Genomic DNA, 20,776 nt, shown 5'->3' on the forward strand with positions numbered 1-20,776 from the left:
CGCTTTCCCTTCACACAAATTGTTTTTAGCCCTTGTGGGCTCTCCTATGCTGAATGCCCTGGGACCTGCCCTCAGGTTGCCATCACAGGGTAAAGGATTTCTGGGAGCTGTGAGACCGCCAGCCCATCAGGCTGTCCCTCACCTCCCATGGGGATGGTGTGTTTCAGGGATGAGGAGAAAACCCACTGGCCACATGGCCACCACATCCTCCCACTCACTTCCCTGCTGGCTCCTTTCCTGCATGCTCAAAATTAATAGGAGGTGAACCCAAATCTCTCTATAAACGTGTCTTCACCACTCTCCAAGGACCATTGGGTTGCCATGTCTAGGAGACTTGGAGATATGGACTAGGAGACCAGTGTGATTCCCCCAGCCTGGGCACAGCCCCCGGCCAGCATTTGTGTGATCTCATGAAGAGGAACCCATTGAAACCCATGATCCTGCCCCTCTAGACCGCATGTAGACACCAGAGTCACTCAGCCTGTCCATGCTAAAGCCCCATGAAATAAAACTGATTTATGGAATGCCTGGCAGCTTTTTACCCTTTCCTGAAGCAGTTTCACCAAGATGGTGTCAGAAAGGCACACTATGACATGAGAAACACCGTGGGTGCAAAACCACAAGCCAGCCCCATCTCCAGGACTTGTATCCCGGAGCTACACAGCACTTCTGTAGGTCTAACAGAGCTGTATGACCCACAGGGCAGTGAGTGCCCCATGCTTCAGGAATGGAATTTGATACAGGGTCAGCGGACGGGGCCATAGCAAGGCTCAGGAGCAGAGGTGCAAGACTTACCCGTGAATAGCGTGGATAGAGTGAGGTTCGTAATGGTATCGTCCTTCCTGGTGGCGCATGTCAATGGGCAAAGGAGCGTGGAAGGCCGGAAAAATGTGCTGCGGCACTGTGGAGGGGAATAGAAGAAGAAGAAGAAAAAAGGGACTTCAAAAACTTTTCCTTTCCTTTTAAAACAATTTCAAAGGCACTAAATCTCCATGAATTTCAGAGCAAGAGCAGTGCAAGACAAGGGGTCTTCATGATATCAGCGCTATCATACACCAGAGAAGTGGAATGAATAAATAATCAAAGTCATGCGGAGAAATCCTACATCTTCGACATAAAAGATCTCCAACAGGGTTTTTGACAAAGACAAGCAGCTAAGCGCTCTTTGAACTCGAGGAGATTATAGGAAGCACCAAGGAAAACTAGACTTGCAGCGCAAATCAGACTCAACGGAGCCTGGCGGGACCCAGACCCACGCCGTCCCCCGCGCCCGCAGTGGCAGCGAGCACCTCTGCTGAAGGTCTGGAAACATTTACCTAAAAACCAACAGTGAGAGCAGTGCTAATGCAAACCATGAAGGCATTCAGAAGTGGCTCAGAAATGCCTACTGCCAGCTTCTAAGAGAGGAGCCCAAATTGCTTGCGCTTGTAATCACTTGAGGCCCTATTTTTTATTCATTTGAGAAGCTTGTTTCATCTTTGATGGAAAGATAAAGTGGTCTCAAAAGGCAGAGAACACCTACATTGACTTATTAAATCTACAGGTTTTAATATTTATTATTGACCCCAAAAGTTAACGGCGAGAATACTTGAGTGAGTTGAGCCAATGGAAAATTCATCAGGTTATTTCTCCCACCGCCCCCAACTACATCGGGCCTTTCCTGTAAAAATTACTGAAGCCAAAGAAACACCATTAACAGAGGCTCAGCCCCCGCTGGTAATGAACCATGACTTGCCTCTGTGACAGGTAGCATCTCTCTGCAGAGCACCATCCGTAAGCCAAGCGCCAAAGCTTGGGCTGAATCTCTCGCTGATGCTGAGCAAACTCCAGCAGCGCCCAACTCTTTTTCTATCAGCCTTCAAATTCAGCTTTTCAACCCCGTGAGTCCAGCTGCTGTGGAGCTACGCTGACCCCATCCAGCGAGGCTGCGCTCCTCTTGCAATTCCCCTGGAAGAGATCCCCATGTACGTCCTTCCCTGCGTGTCAGCCCCCAGCTCTGCAGCTCCTGCCCCCATCGCAGCGCTCAGTTCCCAAGCACACGCGGCACAGGCGCGGCAGTGGGAGAGGTGAGAGCAGGCACACAAACAAGCCTCCTGCCAACAGCGCTGAAAGGCGTTAGGCTAAGGCAGTCAGGCTGGAAAGTATTTAAGGCTCCGCAGCAGCCTCACGCTCTGTGCTCTGGCGCAGGGCTGGCACCGTGCACGCCCCGTTACACTGGGAGCATTTTTGCAGCTCGCCTGATGTCGGGACACAGTAGGGTAACTGTTAGCTGCTTCCCCCCTTCTGCTCCCCTCCCCTCCTCCCCCAAAAGCAGCTCAGGCAGAGAATAAACTCGCATCCTTTAGGATTTGCTTTGGCAGGAGGGAGATTCACTCTTTCATCGTCCCAGGCAAGGATGATCCCTTACGTGAGGACACTTCACTTTAAAAGGCAGCCAGTGTTTTTCCAGGTCAGAAGCACAGCAGTGCCTGCTCTCACCAAACCGCACTCAGCCCAAACCACTGCCCCGGCTGGCAGGGACCAAAAGCTGCTTCCCTCCTCCTCAGAGGCACCGCTGTCCTCTGGACACAGTGCATGGGATCAGAGAAGAGGGGCAAGGAGGTCTTGATACCCAGCGCACCCTCTGTAGTGCCAGGGCATCCCTGCTCTGCTCCCAGGACAGGGGTTTTACTCCTAGCATGGCCACAAACTGTCCCAGCACAGCCACTCACCAGACACCACAAACACCTTCACCAGCCAGAGCTGGGCTTCCTGCAGCACTCATTCCACAGAGAGCTCATGAAAATAAACCCAAAGAAGCAAGGACTCTCCTGCATTCCTGATGCCTACCTGCATAGCTCTGCTGGAGTGCCTATGGGTCAGATTTGGCATCTTCTCAAAATAGGGTGGTGACACTGCCTGGATGGGGTAGGTCCAGGGCTGAATAGCCACAAAATGCAGGGAGGTGTAAGGTGATGGGCTGACGCTGCTGGGCATCGGGGTGGTATTTTAGTGGAATAGCCCTTATCTTGACCAATTTAACTCACCAATAATAGCAAAGCCATAAACAGCAACGGGTCAAATGGTGAATCTCAAACAAGGCAAGTTATGTCTTGTTTTCATATAATCACAGAACTATACAATTGTTTAAGCTGGAAGCAGCCCTTAAAGGTCATCTAGTTTTCCGCAATGAAGAGACACCTGCAGCTCCATCAGGTGCTCAGAGCCCCATTCAGCCTGACCCTGAATGTCTCCAAGGACAGGGCATGCACCACCTCTCTTGACAACCTGTGCCAGTGCCTCACCACCCTTACTGTAAAACACTTCTTTCTTATATCCAGTGCAAATCTCTCCTCTTGTAGTTTGAAACCATTTCCCTGTGTCCTATCACAACAGACCCTGATAAAGCGCTTGTCCTCTTCTTTTTCACAGCCTGCCTTTAGATACTTCTAGTAATTAGTTTTGTAACTACCTACTACTAAATGACCGATTGCTGTAGTAATATCAAAAAATTAGTACAAAAAGATCTCCCAGTCACTCAGGTGAGCTGGGAATAAGAAAGCACAGGGTGTCTGGCTTGCTTGGCCTCTGTTCCTAGCTATCTGTTGGTACAGCAACATCTGAAAAGAATTCTTCCCTCCTTGCACATCTGACTATTAATGGAAGAAAAATTTCCACAAATTTCCTGCCTCCCACGGGCACGATTGGTTTGTTTTTGGCATTTCAACTTATTTGAATAGTGGCAGTCAGCAATTCCACTTCCTTCCAGGGATGGGTTGCTTTGGGTGACCTCCCTTTGGGCTGTCCCACTTTGGGTCCCTCCTCTGCTGCCCACCCTGGGAGTAGCGACAAAACCAACCACCACCAGTGCTGCTCCTTTTTCTGCTCTTCCAGGTGCTTGGTCAGGAATAATGAATGGTTTTATAGGCAATCAGCTTCCAATTCATGAACATCATCCCTGCTTTGCTTCTCATTCCCACCCCTCCTGATGAGGAGGGCGAGCTGGCATCAGGACAGCAGTGCATGCTGCTAACAAAGATGGATGCTTTACATGCAGGAGTTAAAGAGACAATTATATTCAATTACTTCAAGTAAGTCATGTTGATGTATTCCTGAATAGCCAGGAGAAGGGCAATACGATGATTAGGGAAATGAATTTGCCAATTTTAATCTAATCAAGGCGATCTTTTGTTTAGTATTATCTGCTTTGTGGTGGCAGAGGATTTACTAAACCCAAGCAATCTTTGCAGATTTAACCCCAAAGCTGCCCAATTAGTACTAATGATGATTGTTTTACACAGTGCGAGGAAGCTTTTAGCAGGAGAAAGCTTTCCCACAGGAAGAAGCAGGGCCATGCCGAGCCCCTTGGTAGTGTGCACCACTAAGGGAAGGCACAAAGCGACATCCCCCCTCCATGTCCCATAGCTCTGAGACAACAGAAAAGAACTCGAGAAAGGAAGAGAAAACCAAATAAGTGTCCTTTGGAACACTGGAGGTATTCAAGGTCAGGTTTGGATGAGGCCCCGTGCAGCCTGACCTAGTGCTCAGCAACCCTGCACGCAGCAGGGGGGCTGGAACTGGGTGATTTTTAAGGTCCCTTCCAATCTAAGCCATTCAATGATTCTGTGAAGAAATCAAAGCAGCGCACAAAGGGCAGGGCCAATGGAAAAACAGGGTGTTTCACACTGAAATAACATGGCTCCTCATTAAGCTGTGGCATGCAGCTCTGGGGTGAACGCACGCCGATGAGGCTGGGAGGCCCCACCTGCCCCCAGCTCCTGCAGGAACGCGTTTGCTCCGCCGCATCGCTCGATTAGGGGGAGACGCTGCTACCTGTCCCCACTTGTCAGGGCTGATTTTCTGGCCAAGGTTTATGAGCAAGACACGGACCTCCCACTGTTCTATTCTCATCCTTGCCTATTCAAAGGCCAGCCAGCCAGCCAGCCCTCTGGCTTCAAAAGGGAAAGATATGAAGCAGAAATATATGTTTAAAGGGGATGTCCCTTTGCCGAAAATCCCAGGAATCAGGGAGGGAGGCAGCAGAAACAGGCATTTTTTGAGGATGATGCAGGCTTTTGATTATCTCTGCAGATAAACCTGTGCTTCAAGAAAAACACACATGGCATGCAGGGGTTTGTGCAGTGAGCAAAGGAGATGTTCTTACAGCACCCACAGAAGCTCCTCTTTTTAAACCCAAAAAGAAGAGTTGGGAAGGGTCAAACAAACTTTTTATATTCCAAATACTTCAACCTCCACATGTAACCACTTAACAAAAGGCAGCAGAAGAAAAGAAATCAGACCCCGTACCACTGAATCAGGTTTCATTTGTGGTTCACTTTCATAGAATCACAGAATATCCTGAGTTGGAAGAGACCCAAGAGGATCACTGAGTCGAACTTTGTAAAAAATAATCTGCAAAGCCCTTCCTCCTGAAAACTAAGTGCAGACCCTAGCAGCAGGCACAGACTCAGATGAGGTAATCCTAAACATGCACACACTTAAAGGACATCTTCAACTCCCACTTGCAACTGAGTGCTGCAGCACAACCAGGGTTTAGAGAGACTCAAAAGACCCCCACATCTCCTGTGCTATCCAATACATGCAGAGGTCCTGGAGGCTTACCTAAATGGAAAGTTATTAGTTGAAGAAAAACATAAAAGACTGCTGATAGAATAATTCAGTACTTATAATACTTTTTCCAACAATTTTGCTAAGCAACCTATCTTAGAAAGTGGGAAAAACCAATGCTGACCTCTTGAGAACCCTCTCGGCTTAATTTCTTGTTATATTTATGATGCGTGGAACACAAGTTTCATACAGGGATGACAAGCTGTCTTGCCAAAACTCACAAAGCTCCTTAAGAAGAGAATCAAATGCTCACACACACTGAGTCCCAGCCCTTTTTCAGTCATTGAGGGCTGGTACAGGATAAAGTAACACAACTTGCCCACAGTCAAACAAACAGCAGGTTCCAGAGCAAACCTCAGCCACAGCAGGTAGAAAATGCAACTCGATCTGAAAAAGGCTTCAGAGCCCTGCGGCATTGGATTGATTTGGATTAATGGGAGAAAAACTCCAGACAACAGCTCATGTGATTCGGTCGCTACAGTGTCATTAGCAGCTTTGCACAAGAAGCTGACCCAGAAAAAGGAAGGGGACGTCCTAGAAGATACTTTTTTTTTAAGTCCCTAACTTAAAAGATACATTTTGGCATCCAGCAACTCTGTGGTGGCAAACACCACGTTCATTCTGAAACAGTAAACTGCAAAATGTGCTCTGCTCCACAGCCTTGATTCTGTGATCTTTCTCCCACTGGAGGTGCACTGGGCTTGGTGGACTCTGGATGGGGAGGGGAACCTTCCATCCCTGAGCATGTGGGTGGCTCCTGGAGCCCTTTGGGTCGTCCGGTGTTGTGCTTGGATCCAGCAAAGTGCCTCAGGCCATAGGTGTCAGCAAGGGAGATGGTTTTGTGTTTATGTGACATCCCAGGAATAATGATCTCGCTGTTTAAGTGAGTTGAGCGAATGAATAAGCGCAAGAAAAACATCTCTTCTGAAAGCACAGCCGAAGTTAATGCACCATTAATAATGGCCCGGGTGAGTTATTGGAAGAGATAATAGGGTTGGGGTCAGGGAAGGTCCAAGACAAAGAATGGGGAAAATTGGGTCACAGAAACATGACGGAGCAGATCACGCTGGTGAGCCTGTGGGATTCTCCTCTGATGAAGTCATGTGCTGCTGCTGAACAGTGACTGCTCTGCAGGGACAGACATTCCCACCGCCACCACGCAGCAGCCGCTGCCTCCCAGCCCCACCAAGCGCTGCCAAAGAGCTGAGCCTCCATGTTCTGCTGCTTCGCAAAAGGAGCCAAGCGTGCGCTTACCTCCAAGAAGAGAGAACCACGTGGCTGCTGGCTACTCCAGTCTGCACGTCTGCAAAGTGCAGAGCTGTGCTGAGGGACAGCTGCCCTCCTCAGGTGACAGCACTGTGTTCCAGGTAGAGCCATCCCTCGTGCTTCTGCAGCCTCCAAATTCACAGCGTGGTCTGGACCGTCCAGGAGGCAGCAGCCTTCACTCCAGCCTGCCCAATTACCAACTAACCTCACCGTGTCAGAATTTCCCCTCTTTAAAATGGAGATAATAATACCTCCCTACCTCAGAGGTTTGGTTAATGTTTATACAGCGCTTTAAAAATGATGTGGTAATTAAGTGCTCAGTATTATTATATCAACGTGTATAATGACTCCAGCAGACAGCACTGTAAACAAGGCTGCACAGTGCATACTTTTCTTTTGTTTGGCTTGTTAGTATTTGGTTTGGTTTCCATACAGCATACTTCAATTAATATCGGTTAATTATTACGCTGTTTTATTTATTATTACCTACTCAGTGGCTTTGGAAACAATAAAAGAGGAACTTCACAGGTAAAATAATAGAGCAGATTAATTCTGGTGTGCTATAAACATTAAGGGAAGGACAAACGGGAGGCACGTTCCAACCAGTGCACCCAAGGGAGAGCCCTCTCCTGTCCCATTATGCACCATTTTGATGCACATCCAACCTGCTGTTCCCATCCAGCAGAACCTAGAATCAGCTTTCTCCTTCTAACACATGTAATGAAGAAAGGTGGTGGTAGCCTGATTTACAAAATCATATTTTAGACAACACCTTAGCATGCTGGCAGAGGTAACATGCTTAGTGTAACCATGGGCACAGCAAAAGCCAAGTTTCCCATTCAGGTGAGCAATAAAAACAGTCTATGCTGCGAAGAAAACCAGTGGCTCAAGTAATGAACTGCCTTGTAGGGGCGCTGGAAGGAGTCTGGGATGCAGATACGTGCAAAGAAAACAACAAATAATAGAATCACAGAATATCCAGAGTTGGAGGGGATCTTTAAGGACCATCGAGTCCAACTCCTGGCTCCAAACGGAACTACCTATCAATCAGACCATGTGTCTGATAAAAAAAATGCCTTGCTTATCTTCATCCATAAAACCACAAAAAAAGCCTCAAATCAAGAATGGTATCACCAACATCTCAAAGGACCTGCAGGACAGAGTCCATGTGACTTACGACTTTCCACTTAGAGGAACTGAGGCGTGTGCATGGAGAAGAGGAGAGTACAAAGCCAAGGATGTGGGTTTTGGGTACCCATGGGGATACCATGCTTGCTTTTACACAGAAGAAAGCAAATTTCTAGGTTTGCCTGCATAATAAACACTGTCACAAAAGCTGTAAGACAGCAAACCACTCCCAGGAGCCCTCGGGAGCTCCCAGACGGCCAGCCCAGTGGCTCAATCCCATATACATTTATTCCTTACCCAGATCAAAAACTCAAGAGGCACGAGTGGAAGTAAGATAGGCTTGTTCAGGTCCACGTCTGCCCCTTCCTGAAGCTCCCAGCAGGGCTCCTCAGCTTCCTCCTCTGTACTGCAAGGTTGTCATTAGGGACATTAAACCTGTCAGTCCTTTACTGGGCAAAAGAGTCGGAACAATTACAGCGAGGCTAAAAATGGCCTTTCTCTCTCCATGGAAAATTTTGATTAAAAATGTAAGAGTTCATTGACATTTTCTACAGCAAAGATGACTCTTATCATTAAGAAATCAAACCCTGAAATCCCTCAGCTGCTGTCTCCTGCCTGGGTCACCACTGCTCCCTTGGGGCACCTCCTGGCCAGGGCATGGCAGGGATGCCATGACAGCGGGACCTCAGTGAAGTGCTACCAGCAGGGAGTTGGCTTAGCAGCCAGCCTCAGGTGTGACCCAAACCATTCAGTTCTGGGACACTTGGCCTCTTGGTGAGAAAATAGAGATTTTCAGAAGCCCGCAGACTGCTATGTGAAAGTATTTTAAGACATTCAGGAGGGCATCTGTGAATAAAAGTGATGTATTATTTATTATTCTACAAGGATTCCTGGAGTTTTTAGGTTACTGCTATGTGGCAGCCCTGTAGGGACAAACTTACTTCCTTTATCCATCTGGGAAGGATGAGTAAGGTGAAAGATGGGGAATCCCGCAGCTGGGTGCCCAGATCTGCTTGGCACTGAGGCTTCTCTGGTCTTCCAAAGTGCCGTAATCAGAGGTGTCTCCACAGCAGCATTGCTGCCACCAGCCATCATCCTCAGACCTGAGGATGGCAGAAGGATGGCAGCCTGAGTTGGCAGAAGGTTGGGAGCAGAATGGTTTTTGGTCAGAAAATATCTTTCAGCAAACTGTGGCTGCTGTTGGAAATGCCCCAGAAGAGCCCAGGATGGGCAATGATCTATTCTATTCTAGAAACCAAAAAGAATGTGGAAGTGACGAACTAGCAAAGTGACATTAATACAACAGTATCTGCCAACGTAGAATCATAGAATCATTAAGGTTGGAAAAGACCTCAAAGGTGACCTAGTCCAGCTGTCCACCCACCACTGATATTGCCTACTAACCACGTCCCTCAGTTCCACAGCTCCATGGTCCTTGTACACCTACAGGGATGGTGACTCCACCACCTCCCTGGACAGCCACCGCCAGTACCTCACCACTCTTTGTGAGAAATGTTTCCTATTATCCAACCTGAGCCTCCTCTGGTGCAACTTGAGGCCATTCCTTCTCATCCTATTGCAGCTTCTGAAAACTTCTGATTGCTGAGAATTTTCACTTTCAGATCATTTTTTAAGACTTTTTCTGCTAAAAAGACTTTGGATTCTTCTCTGGGACAAAATGCACTGTCGGCAGTGTGACAGCACGTTTCTACCTCCACGCTGATTTCCAGAGTGTTTCCCACTGAGGCTGGCTTTCTGTTAGATGAATGAGGAGCTGCAGCTACTGAACAGCAGAAAACAAAACCGAGAAGGCTTAACGCAGCTTATTAATTCCACAGGTCTTGAGCTGCAAATGTTGAGAGTCTTGAAAATCACTTAATTGCCCGGCTGTCATGCCAAGATGTATCCTGAGGATGCTGCCAATCTGACGGTTATTAACAAACAAGGCAGCCACAAGCCCTGACTGCACAGAGATCCCGGGTACTTCTCATGTGCCACATCCCAACAGGAAGTACTTAATAAAAATAATAATATCCCGAAAGGCCAACCTACGGCAGTGCAATTAAAAAGTTTTTCTGCCTCACTTTGAGGGGAGAAAAAAAAATGAGAGGGAAATTAAAATCAGACAGGAAATTCCACTAGAACAAGCTGGCTTACGTCCTAATAACACCAGGCTGTGCCAACTCCTCCAGAAAGCAGAGGAGGGGAAAGGAAAAAAAGAAAAAAGAAAGAAAAAAGAGAAAGAAAAAAGCAGCCCTCTAGACTGACTCGATCTGAGGCTACATTGTGGAGCTGCCACGGCTGCAATTCTAAAGGGAGAAAGGCAGTACCAGCGAATAAAAGGCAGTTTGCTTTGCTAGCAAGTCGCAGTTTTATAATGTAACTCTTGTATTACAGCACAACCACCACTGCTTTGTCGAGAAAGCACGTGGCCCAGGAAGCTCGGAGGGCCAGATGGGTCCTTGGGGCTTGTTCTCCAGCAGCTGCTATGAGAGAATGGGAGAAGAACAAAACCCAACTCCAGCAGGCAGGAAGGCACCTGGGGCGCAGGGACTGAGCAGCTGGTAGCTTAACTGTGCCAGCCTGTGTGGGGATGGCCTGTGTGCCCACTGCAGAGGAAAAATCAGCACCTCAGGAGCATCTATGCAAACACATAGATCCCCCAAAAACACAGGTCTAGAAGAGAAAGTGTGCCTATAAGTTTAGGGAGAAGTTTTCTCCATGTTGCTGTCATCCTGCCCCCATAGAAGCCAGAAGCATCCTAATGACTACCTGGGCCTCCAATTGATGTGGCTATTTCCAAAAAAGATGGACCAATGGAGTTTGCCACTCAGTGCCCTGGGATCGGGCCAACGAATGGCAAACTCTTTCACTGCACCTTTACATTAAGGCTCACATCACAGCAGGAACCACATCCTTTAATGTGTTTTGTGGAGGCAGCTGTGCTGCTTTGTACAACTCAACTCTGGGCTTGACTTTGCATCCAAGCAAAAGTTTCTTTTTTCCTCAGCTCTCAAAAGTGCAACTGCTTCTGATCATCCATGTATGAAGATAGGTTGTGATTTGCCATTAGATGGAGGTGTTATGGAGAAAGCACTATCTGGCATTAGTAATCAGAAGGGGCAGTAGCTCCAGAAGACACACCATTGCACGCTTTGGTTGCATCCAAGCCCAGAATCTCCACAGGCAACAGGAATAAGGATGGAGTGGTTCAACAGCCTCAGATTGTTGTAAATCACAATTCCATGAGAACAAGAGAGCAAAAATGGCAAATGAAAAAGGAGGGAGAACATTCTCTGAATTACACTTCATGTCTGACAGTAAGTCTAGTGGAGCCCTGGCTGGACCTTTCGCTTATGCAAATTGAGGCTTACTCATGAGTGTCATCCCAACTGAATCCCTATTAGCAGGATTACTGAAGGGGCTGCCTTTAGTACACAGACAGAGCCTGCCTCACCCCCAGCTACATACTCACACCCCTGCCTGGAGGTGGCAATGGCAATCCCACACCCAGCCAGCCCAGAGAGATCATCCAGCTGAAAACTAACCACCTGAAATTGTATTGCATGGGTTTTTGGCTGGATCGACTCCCTGAACCAGTTTACCTGCAGATGCTGGTGCAAAAATGAGCAAAGAAGGCACACAGGCTGCAGTCCAGCCACTACTTCCAGCCCTACTACTGCTGAAAGCAGCTGTCTTGACTTCCCTTGACCACCCATGCCTACCTCAAGCCACTGCTACTTTGGACAGGCTGCTTTTGTGTGTGTAGCCATGCAGCTGAAACACTGTGTGCCCTTCCTGAACACTGGTGGTCAGCTGTGTGAGCTCCATGCTCACGGCACAGACCTCAAGTGCCTCCAGGGATGGCCAAAAGATGTGCATGGTAAAGCTGAGCTGAAACTAAATCACAGAATCGCAGAAAGGCTGAGGTTGGAAGGGACCTTTGGAAGCTGTCAGGTCCAGCCACTACTCAAACAGGGCTACCACAAGCAGGTTGCCCAGGCCCACATTCTGAAACTCTCCAAGGAGACTCCACAGCCTCTGTGGGCAACCTGTGCTATTACTTAACCACTCACACAGCACAGAAGTTTATCCTAGTGTTCAGATAGAACTCCTTGTCAGTCTGTGCCCACTGCAGTATGTGCACACTGTACATCTCCACATCCATCAGGACGGATGGATTTGCCCAGGTGCGACAGTGCACCAGGAGCTGTTGGCACAAGCAGCCGGCACAACTTGCAGGATTTGGAAAGCAGCCTTAGAGAAGAACTCCCAGGCACATGCTTAAATGCTGTGCAAGCACAGGTGCTGTGCCAACAAGAGCGGGCATGCCAGCCCGCCCTGGGCACAGACCTACCAGCATGGTACCTGCCACTGCAGGGCTGCCCACTGCCATTGCAGGGACACCTGGCATCATCCTGCATCAAAGCCCTCCTTGGTCTTCCAGGAGCAAGCTATGCTTCAAACTCAGAGCTGGCATTTCTAGCCTCTCCAAACCACAGAAGTCAGTTTGCTTTCTTTACGCATATGCTCCTCTAGGCACTATGACAAACTGAAATCAAACTGTTCCTATAGGCAATAGCTTGAAAAATTTCCCCTCCATACGAAAGGTCTGTTAATACCATTTGTAAAATTGAACAAATCAAGTCTGGAGAAGCCCCATATAGAGCCTGCTGTGCACTGCGACCAAAGTACTTTCTGGAAATGAAAGGAAAGAAGTAAGTCTGCTTTCTGCTAGAGATATGACAAAACCGAGCTGGGCATTTTGCTTGCACTTACACTCAGGTGTTCAGCATCTTGGAGGCCTACAAAAAAGAATTTGGGGAGGTTCCATGCTCACCGACATCAGTTCCCAAAGCAGTCCTAGTGCATAAAGATAGAGAAGACAGCACACGAAGAGACTTTTCTCCATGCTTGCAGCAGCACTCTGCTTCCAGCTGAGCGCAAGGGCTGAAGAGCAGAGGGTGAGAAAGTTATCTGTTTCACCCAGCTGTGGTTTGGGTGCAGGCTAATAACCGCCATGTATCATCCTGCCTCGGTCTGAAGATGTTCCAACTGGTGTTAAAAATGGTCCCAGTGCAGCTTGCAGTGGATTCTCCGGGCAGCTCATGCAAAGTCCGGGTTGTTAGCATGCTGCTTGTGTAATGAGGGTGCTTAAGATGGGAAGGGGTCTCTGGAAGGTCCTGAAGAGTGATTGCAGTTCAGGAGACTCACCCACCTGGCAGCACGCTGATTTATGGCCTGCTCAGTTAATAGCCCTGCTTAACACAGGAGTTTGTCGAGATTAAGTAATTGCCTGAAACAAAAAGTTTATTATCTTTAAGTCTCTGCTGATGAATGACTGGGTGTTGGAAGAACCATGTGAAAGATCATCTGTGACTCCCTCCCACTTAAAGGGGGAGGGGGAAAGAAAAATAAGATTTTTGAAGATCAGCTTTTCCAAAGGAGTTTGGAAGTTCACGATTTACACTGAAACACGATCACAGACATTTACAGGCAGTATCGGCTGCCACGTAATGAATAGCTCGAGTAATAGCAGAGCTCTGAGATGCATTTTTTTCCCAAGAATTGCAAAATGTTTTGTAAACCTTAATTAATACCACCCCTTGAGAGATAACCGATCCTGTCACACAGCAATAAGATTAGGAATAAATCAAGATGCAAAGCCTGTTTCGGTTTTATATATAACTCAGTAGCCTCTCCCATCCTAGAAAAATCTGGAAATCTTCCAGTCCAGAAAACAACACATATACGTGTTAAGTTAAAAGATGCCACATACTAAAATTCTGCACTTATTGCTATTTCAAGGTTAATCAGCTTGATCACACACTTATACTGCCCAACGATGCTGAAATCTCAAGTGCCCTTAATCTGGAAGATGGCACCAGCACACAGCACGTGTTCAAAGGGCTGAGGCATGAGGTGCTGGCATGGGCAGCAGCCTTGGTCCCAACCTCGTGTGCTCCCACAGCCCTGTGCTAGCAGCACAGTCCCTCGTCGCATCACTTTGAGGCAATAAAATTGAACTTGGCTCCAGCTTTCCCCAGTGCTTCTGCTATTACCTATTAATCCAAATACAGATGGTTCAGGGAGTAGTGAGAGGCTTGCATGAAAGGATGTGCACTGAGAGAATGCAAACCCTAAAGAAAAAGAGAATGAGCTCTGCAAGTCTCCCTTGGCCCCCACCATACACACCCCTGCTCCCCGGCATATTAATCAAGAGCCTGATGAGATTCCTTTTGAAATCCCCCAAATGATTTCTGCAGACTTCAGTGGCATTTGGATCAGGCTGCAAATTCAGAATAAATCATAAACTGGCTACATCTGCCAAGTTTATTTCTTTCTTTTCCAGGTTTCAGAACAAATCCATTTTACTGCTGGGAAAAAGCAGAATCAAAAAACTGACGAGAGTTCAAATATCCAGTATCACTCCCCATATTAATTCAGTCAGTCAATCCATCCCATAACTATGGGAAGCAGATTACTTTGGCCAGACCAAAACACACAACACAGACCACATCATTTGCCTGCACTGCGTCATATGACATATAGCCCTTGCAAAGCCCTTTCTCTTAGGTTAAAAGTGACACTCTGGGGGACTAAAGTTTACCACAGGCTTAAGCTACAATAACCCAAAAGATATCTGCTGGGAAACAATGTAATGATTATTGGCACAGGCTGCCCAGGAAGGGCTTCAAGAAAGTGGAGACATGGTAGTGAGGGACACAGTCAGGGGCAGGGTGGGAATGGACTGATGGATGGACTAGTCGATCTTAGCAGTCTTTTCCAACCTTAATGAGTCTACGATTACCACAATTCCCTCTAAAATTCAGAAGCAAATGATTACTGTTTTCCTGGGTAGATTGGCAGCAACTTCGGAGACATTCTTCTTATTCAAACCTGTCTGATTCTAAAGGATGCACAAAAACAAATGACTTCAAAACGTGGCTCCAATCAAAAGAGCTTTGTGGCAGCGGGATTATTTTTAATGACATAAGGGACTCTGAAACGGGTCCCTGCAACCTCATTTTTTGTGTAAATTGGGATGGTTTTATTAATTTGCGGCTAATCTAGTACTGACAACAAGTTCCCCACTTTAAAAGACCACGTTCAACAGCCCAGGTTTGCAGCCTGTGCAGCACCTGCCTTCACTGAACAGAAGGAGCTGTTTCCCCTCAGATCAGAGCCTGACTGATGTGTGCCAATAGCTTCAAGCTCACCCGGGAGAACTGCAGTATGGGAAGCCTCCCATGGCAAATGGCTGCAGATACCATTTCTGGTTTTATTTAGTGATTCACTGTCACTGCTTGCTGAAGCAATATTAGCACTAGTTTTGAGTTGTAAAGCCACTGCTTGGTTGGACGAGATGATCTTGGAGGTCTTTTCCAACCTTGGTGATTCTACGATTCTGTGACATATAATGGATATGGCACTGTGTTTGATTTTTCTCTGATTTTTAGTCTTACTTTGGCATAAATTCACCAACAGCAATGTAACAATACCCGTAGAGGCCAACAAGCAAAGTACCCAGCCTGGTACGAGAGGCCTGAGAGAGATCCTGGGATTTGCTTTCACCCACTGCTTTGGGGCCATTTCAGGATGGGAAGAGCACAACCACTCGTGTACTTGTTTGACGACTTAAAAATGGGGGCAGGTGGAAATGCAGATCCATTTTGCTGGGCCCCTGAAGTAGGGCAAAGGCACAACTGAGCAGATTGAGTTCTTCATAAATACAGTACGGGCAGATCAAAACACACTGCTCCACTGACAACGTGCTTCTAACTCTGAAACAGAGACTGCTATCAGGCTGTTAGTACAAGCACTTCACTTTGAAGTATCAGCTGTAATTCTTGCAGTTTCTCTCCCGACTCTGGTATTTGTTCGGCTCTGGTTATTTCTGTAAATTACCTTCCCTATGTCCTACTCTGCACAGCTCAGACTGCAACATGCCAACCCAGAGTGCTGTGGGTATATGCACCCTCTTTGTGCGCCCTGCTTTTATCATGTGTGATATTTTCATAAAGGAATCCAGGTTTTCATCCTCAGTGATGGCAGATCTAGGTTGTTCCCATGAGAAAATCCCGTGCAGGTCTTCTGCTTTCCAGTGACTCATTGCTGTTGCCCTGCTGAGGGCTCCCCTTGTGTGTGGAACCTGCCTGATGTGGAGCGGTGTTGGCAGCTGCTAGCAGGCTTCCTGGGCTGTCTTCTGGATGTGATCCGTGAGACAAGAGATTATAGAATGATTCCTGTTTACAGAGCAGTTCTGATCAGCTGGCATTTGCCTCCAGCTGCTTGATAGCTCAGATCCAGGCTATGTGAGTGCTTGTCTTCTGAGCCTGTAGCACTCTCATTACATTTTCCTCATATCCTTCTGGAAATTAGAGGCGAATTTTTTACTACTTGTGACTGAGGCTGCACTGACAGGTGAGGAAGTGACAGTCTTTCTTGGGGAGGTCCAGGTTCATTTGCCCATCCCGACAAGACAGGTGTCGGTAGAGCACTGGACATGCCCCTGGGGCATGGGCACCCACATCCTCACAAAGGGTCAGTGATACGTGCCTCTGAACATAAGAGTGACCATTTTCAAACTACCAAACCTGATTTCACGGCTCATTATCTAAGAGGAGAAGGGATCTGCATCATGGATGAGGAACACAAATCCCATTTCACAAGGAGCGACGTTGTTCCTTGGGAACTGCATGCACCAAATGCACACTGATATGAAACCTCACCAGAGCTTCTGAGGAAGAAGGGAAGAGAAGCACCAGACTAATCCATGTCAGCGTAGTGCTGATGAAGATGACAGTGTGTGGAATCACACTCGTGGGTTTCCAGCATTGTGCCACATTTCCCCAGAAATCAGCCAGCAGAACATATCCTGCAGTATGCATTTAGGAAAAGACAGGGGAGAAGAAGAGGAGGAAGAAATTGGACTGGGGAAGCATGATGTCAAGGAAGGGGAAGACAAGAGTTTTGTGGAGAACTTTCTAAATTATTTATGGAACTATAATGGCTACAAATTGCTGTTGCTATGTTTAATTATTCACACACATTCCTGTGAAATTTTCAGTTGGTCAGCAAACAAATTTGTGACCACAATTTTCTAAATTATTGGGTTTTCACTGTTTTTCAAGGCACTTTCTTGTCTTACTTCCCTTTGTCATTCTCTTGTCTACTATCAACACAAGCCACATCCATAGTCCCCAAGAGCAGTCAAACACAGCTTTATCAGTGCATGGAAGGGCTTATTATCATCATCATTAAAGTGCTGGGACCACAGCCCCCAGCCACCATGCGCCAAGCAGGGACCTCTGCAATACAACCCAAATCCAAAGGCACACTGAGCAGGCTCTCTGCTGGCAGATACCACAGGCTGACATACCGCTGGGAAATGAAGGCAGATTGGTTAGCACAGTTTCCTCAACTCAAATACCTATGTGATCATATAACAGAAATCTGTTAATACTTGGGCAAATCAAGGACATTAACCGCTCTGCTGTCAAATCAACATTCACATTCACGTACACAAAATTTCTATTTTTTTTTTTTTAATCAGCATCTGGTCCCAGGCAACTCAATTCATTAACTGTAAGTCCAGTTTTGCTACACTTATGTCTGGTAATACTATACTTTGCAAACAGTTCCATGGGATTAATGGCACTCTAGATGGTGCTGGATGGCAGATTTGGGCTTATGAACAACAGCCTTCAATTCACAAAAGCAATACTGTGCACCCTTGCTTCCATCCCATGCAGTTATCCCACTTTTTTTGCAGTCTAAACTTCTCAGTGATGCCATGCAGATGACTTGGACCTGGTCCTGCAGAGCGAGGTCTCCATCCATACACAGTGGATACATCACCCACACTCCAGCTGTTTGTGATGCTTTTCTGTCTGCACCAAGATCCAAGCCCTGTCCCATGTATCCAGAATCACCTCTGGGCTGCTGGGCAGGGAGAGGAGCACAGTGCTGACCTGCTCTGGGAAAGGTTGGGATGACTCCTAAGTAAAGTTTTGCAATTTCAGCTCCCAGTGGAAACAAAAGTGGAAACAAGAAACTCATTTTTAGCACCTCACCTCATCTTTGGTCTGTGAAGTGAAAGGCAAGTGCTGTGCTGCTAATATCTTTAGCCACATTTAGTGAAACCTTTTGACACCAAGGCTATTTTTATTAGCTAAGTGCACTACGCATGTATCAGAATGCAAGTTTTATTGCTCACAGTTCAGCCTTGCAAAAAGCCTTTTCCAATCACTGTCTGTGGCAATGATAAGCCATAAAGACGCGGATAGGTTCGAATGCCTCCCAGCAGAGCCTGCCAGTGGGAGCAGCCCCCACATTGCCTCCTCCCTCAGCTTCTACTCCCCTGCTCTGCTCCTCACGTTCCAGGGCTGCAGTTACAGCCCAGGTCTGGAGACAGAGATATGTATTTAATTAAACTCAGATTTCCTTTGCAATGCCTCAGTTTGCCCAGCAGCAAAATGGAGAAAAAAACTGCTGCCAGTTTTACAAAAATCTTGCAGCAACTATAACAATGCTTGCAAACTGCTTAAAACAAAGCTTCCACAGAAATGCATGCGTATGTAAAATTCTTTATCTTTTACTGTTCGTAATCACATGGGATTCCCTACTTGCCTATTCTGGAAATGCCATCTCTTACATCCCAGCAAATTGCATCCCACATGAGTAACAGTAGTTTACAGCGATACAATCTTAGAGCCTAACACCCTCGAAGCATCACATGCCACACCAATATTGAGAAACTGGGAACTTCAACAGATGCAGTCAGACCGCTCATGGTGGGAGTTCAGAGACAAATAATTCAACCTTTCATCACTCTCTAATCCCAGGAAAGATATCAAGGTTAAACTGCTAAGAAAAACACAGGGAGTGTTAAGCAACTTGGATTTCACTTTGGAAAGGCATCATTAGCCTGCTAGCACCAGTCACCCACTTGAAGAACTTGAACCCAGTGAAACATCTCCCCTTATGTGATGCACAACCCACGGAGATGTGCTTGCTGCCTGCAGCCCCTACATGGGCCCACTTGCTCTGTAATTGCTCCTTTATTGCGAGCCACCGCAAAAGGCTCCAGGCGTTCTCCATGGACCTCGCCCTTGATCTGGGTTAAGATACTTTGACCTGTGATCTTTTATAATAAATGATATCCCTCAGTTCAAGAATGCTCCCTTCAACAATATAGGCTTGCCCTCAGGAAATGGTGAAGGAATTTTCCTGTAAAGGCAGATTAAGGAAATTCCACGCAAATTTCATGCATTTCGAATGATCTTCTGAACCGTGACGAACCAGCTTCCCCTTGCAGGGATCCTGCTCCAGGTTGTTGCAGGTGACAAATTTAGTTGTCGCTTCCTTGGTGGCAAAGCAAGCTGTTTTTCTTGGACTCGGCACGCCGGGCTGAGCACAGCGCTGGGTGCCGCTCATCCATCCAGCGCTGCCTGCTCTCACACACAGACTTGTGCATCTCACTCATCATAATAATGGGGGATGCTCTCCTTTTTCACCTCCAGGTTCCTCCTCAATTTCTTCCTTAGAGGATTCCTAGCTTGCAGAGTGCTAGCACTCACCAGTGCACCCATTAAGCCCTTCCTCCACCTCTCAAACAGCACTGTAGCTCTCAGGCACCCTGAGGTGCTCTTCTCCCGGCCATACACCATCCCTTCGATCACCTTTCCCTGTATATCAAGGCTGCACTTCCCCAGCACTTTTACAGCTCAGTCCTTGGGTTTGTGACCTTCAGCCAACACCCTCAACTAGGTATCATCTCATGTCCTCTTGCTAACAGGATCAAACCAAGAAGCAGCACAGAAATGTCATCAGCTTCTTAAATTTTTGCTGCCCAAAGGGCTGTGTTAGCTAGACAAAAGCTTTTTTTTTTTTTTTTTTTTTTCCCCCAGTGACAGGGAATCCTCCAAGACCATAGAAGTTTAAAGCATTATGTATTTTTTTTTTTTTACAGTAAACGTATAATATAAATTCTAAAAGTTTTCAATCATCCTCCAGCAGTTTATATCAAAATGTCTCCCCGAGCCTCACGCAAATATCAGATGAGAAAACCAGAAAACCTTCAGTCTGTAAAAAAAAAACAAGTCTTAGGAATCTTTTACATGCAGCGATGCTAATGAGACTGTAGCCACAAGCAGTGGAGGCAGAGGAGAACAGTGCTGCAGTGTATATGTCAGCCCTGGTGTGTGCTTTCAACAGAGAAAGCAAATAAAATATTTTGCCAGGCTCCTGAGACAGTACGATGGTAGAACAAACCCCAGCCCAGCTGGACATCTTGGAAAATATAAAAATGTAAGCAATTATATTGTATAGCAAAAAAACTAGGCAATATTCAGCAGTGACGCTATTTTCCTTTCAATCAACATCACAGCAACTGATACAGAAAGAGAGATTCTGAAAAGGAGGCAACATCTTTGAGTAAATCATTTGAGATTTTGAGTTCTTATTTTACAGGAAAAGTTTTGAAAAAGCATACTGTGGTTAAAGGCAAAGCTACCACCAACACGCTAGCAGCCTGATGTAAACTCTATTGAAATCAATGGGAGTCTTTCCACTGACTTCATTGGGTTTGGGATAAAATCCTCGAGGAGAATAAGCTATTCTGCAATATCCATTATTATGGAAGGCTTTGTCCTGGTAATTAGATGCCGGGAGAACATGAGGTGATTGTCGGGCATGATGATCACTCACCCATGGAGACCCACAGTCAGCACCCACTCAGGTCCTGCTCAAAGATGGGCTGCAGGTTCCCACC

The 20,776-nt window shown here is 46.8% G+C and overlaps 1 protein-coding gene across 13 annotated transcripts in view; it reads right to left on the bottom strand.

Moving 5' to 3' along the window:
• The window catches only part of GLI2 (GLI family zinc finger 2), a 193,428-nt gene that overhangs the window by 61,235 nt on the left and 111,417 nt on the right, over positions 1 to 20,776 (bottom strand). For all 13 annotated transcript variants that reach the window (XM_048953311.1, XM_048953315.1, XM_048953313.1 and 10 more), the window contains one exon: positions 796 to 901. In XM_048953311.1, the coding sequence (XP_048809268.1) occupies positions 796 to 901 (106 nt within the window). The remainder of the gene's footprint in view (positions 1 to 795; positions 902 to 20,776) is intronic.

The sequence above is a fragment of the Lagopus muta genome, chromosome 8, assembly GCF_023343835.1.
Source record: "Lagopus muta isolate bLagMut1 chromosome 8, bLagMut1 primary, whole genome shotgun sequence".
Taxonomy (NCBI): domain Eukaryota; kingdom Metazoa; phylum Chordata; class Aves; order Galliformes; family Phasianidae; genus Lagopus; species Lagopus muta.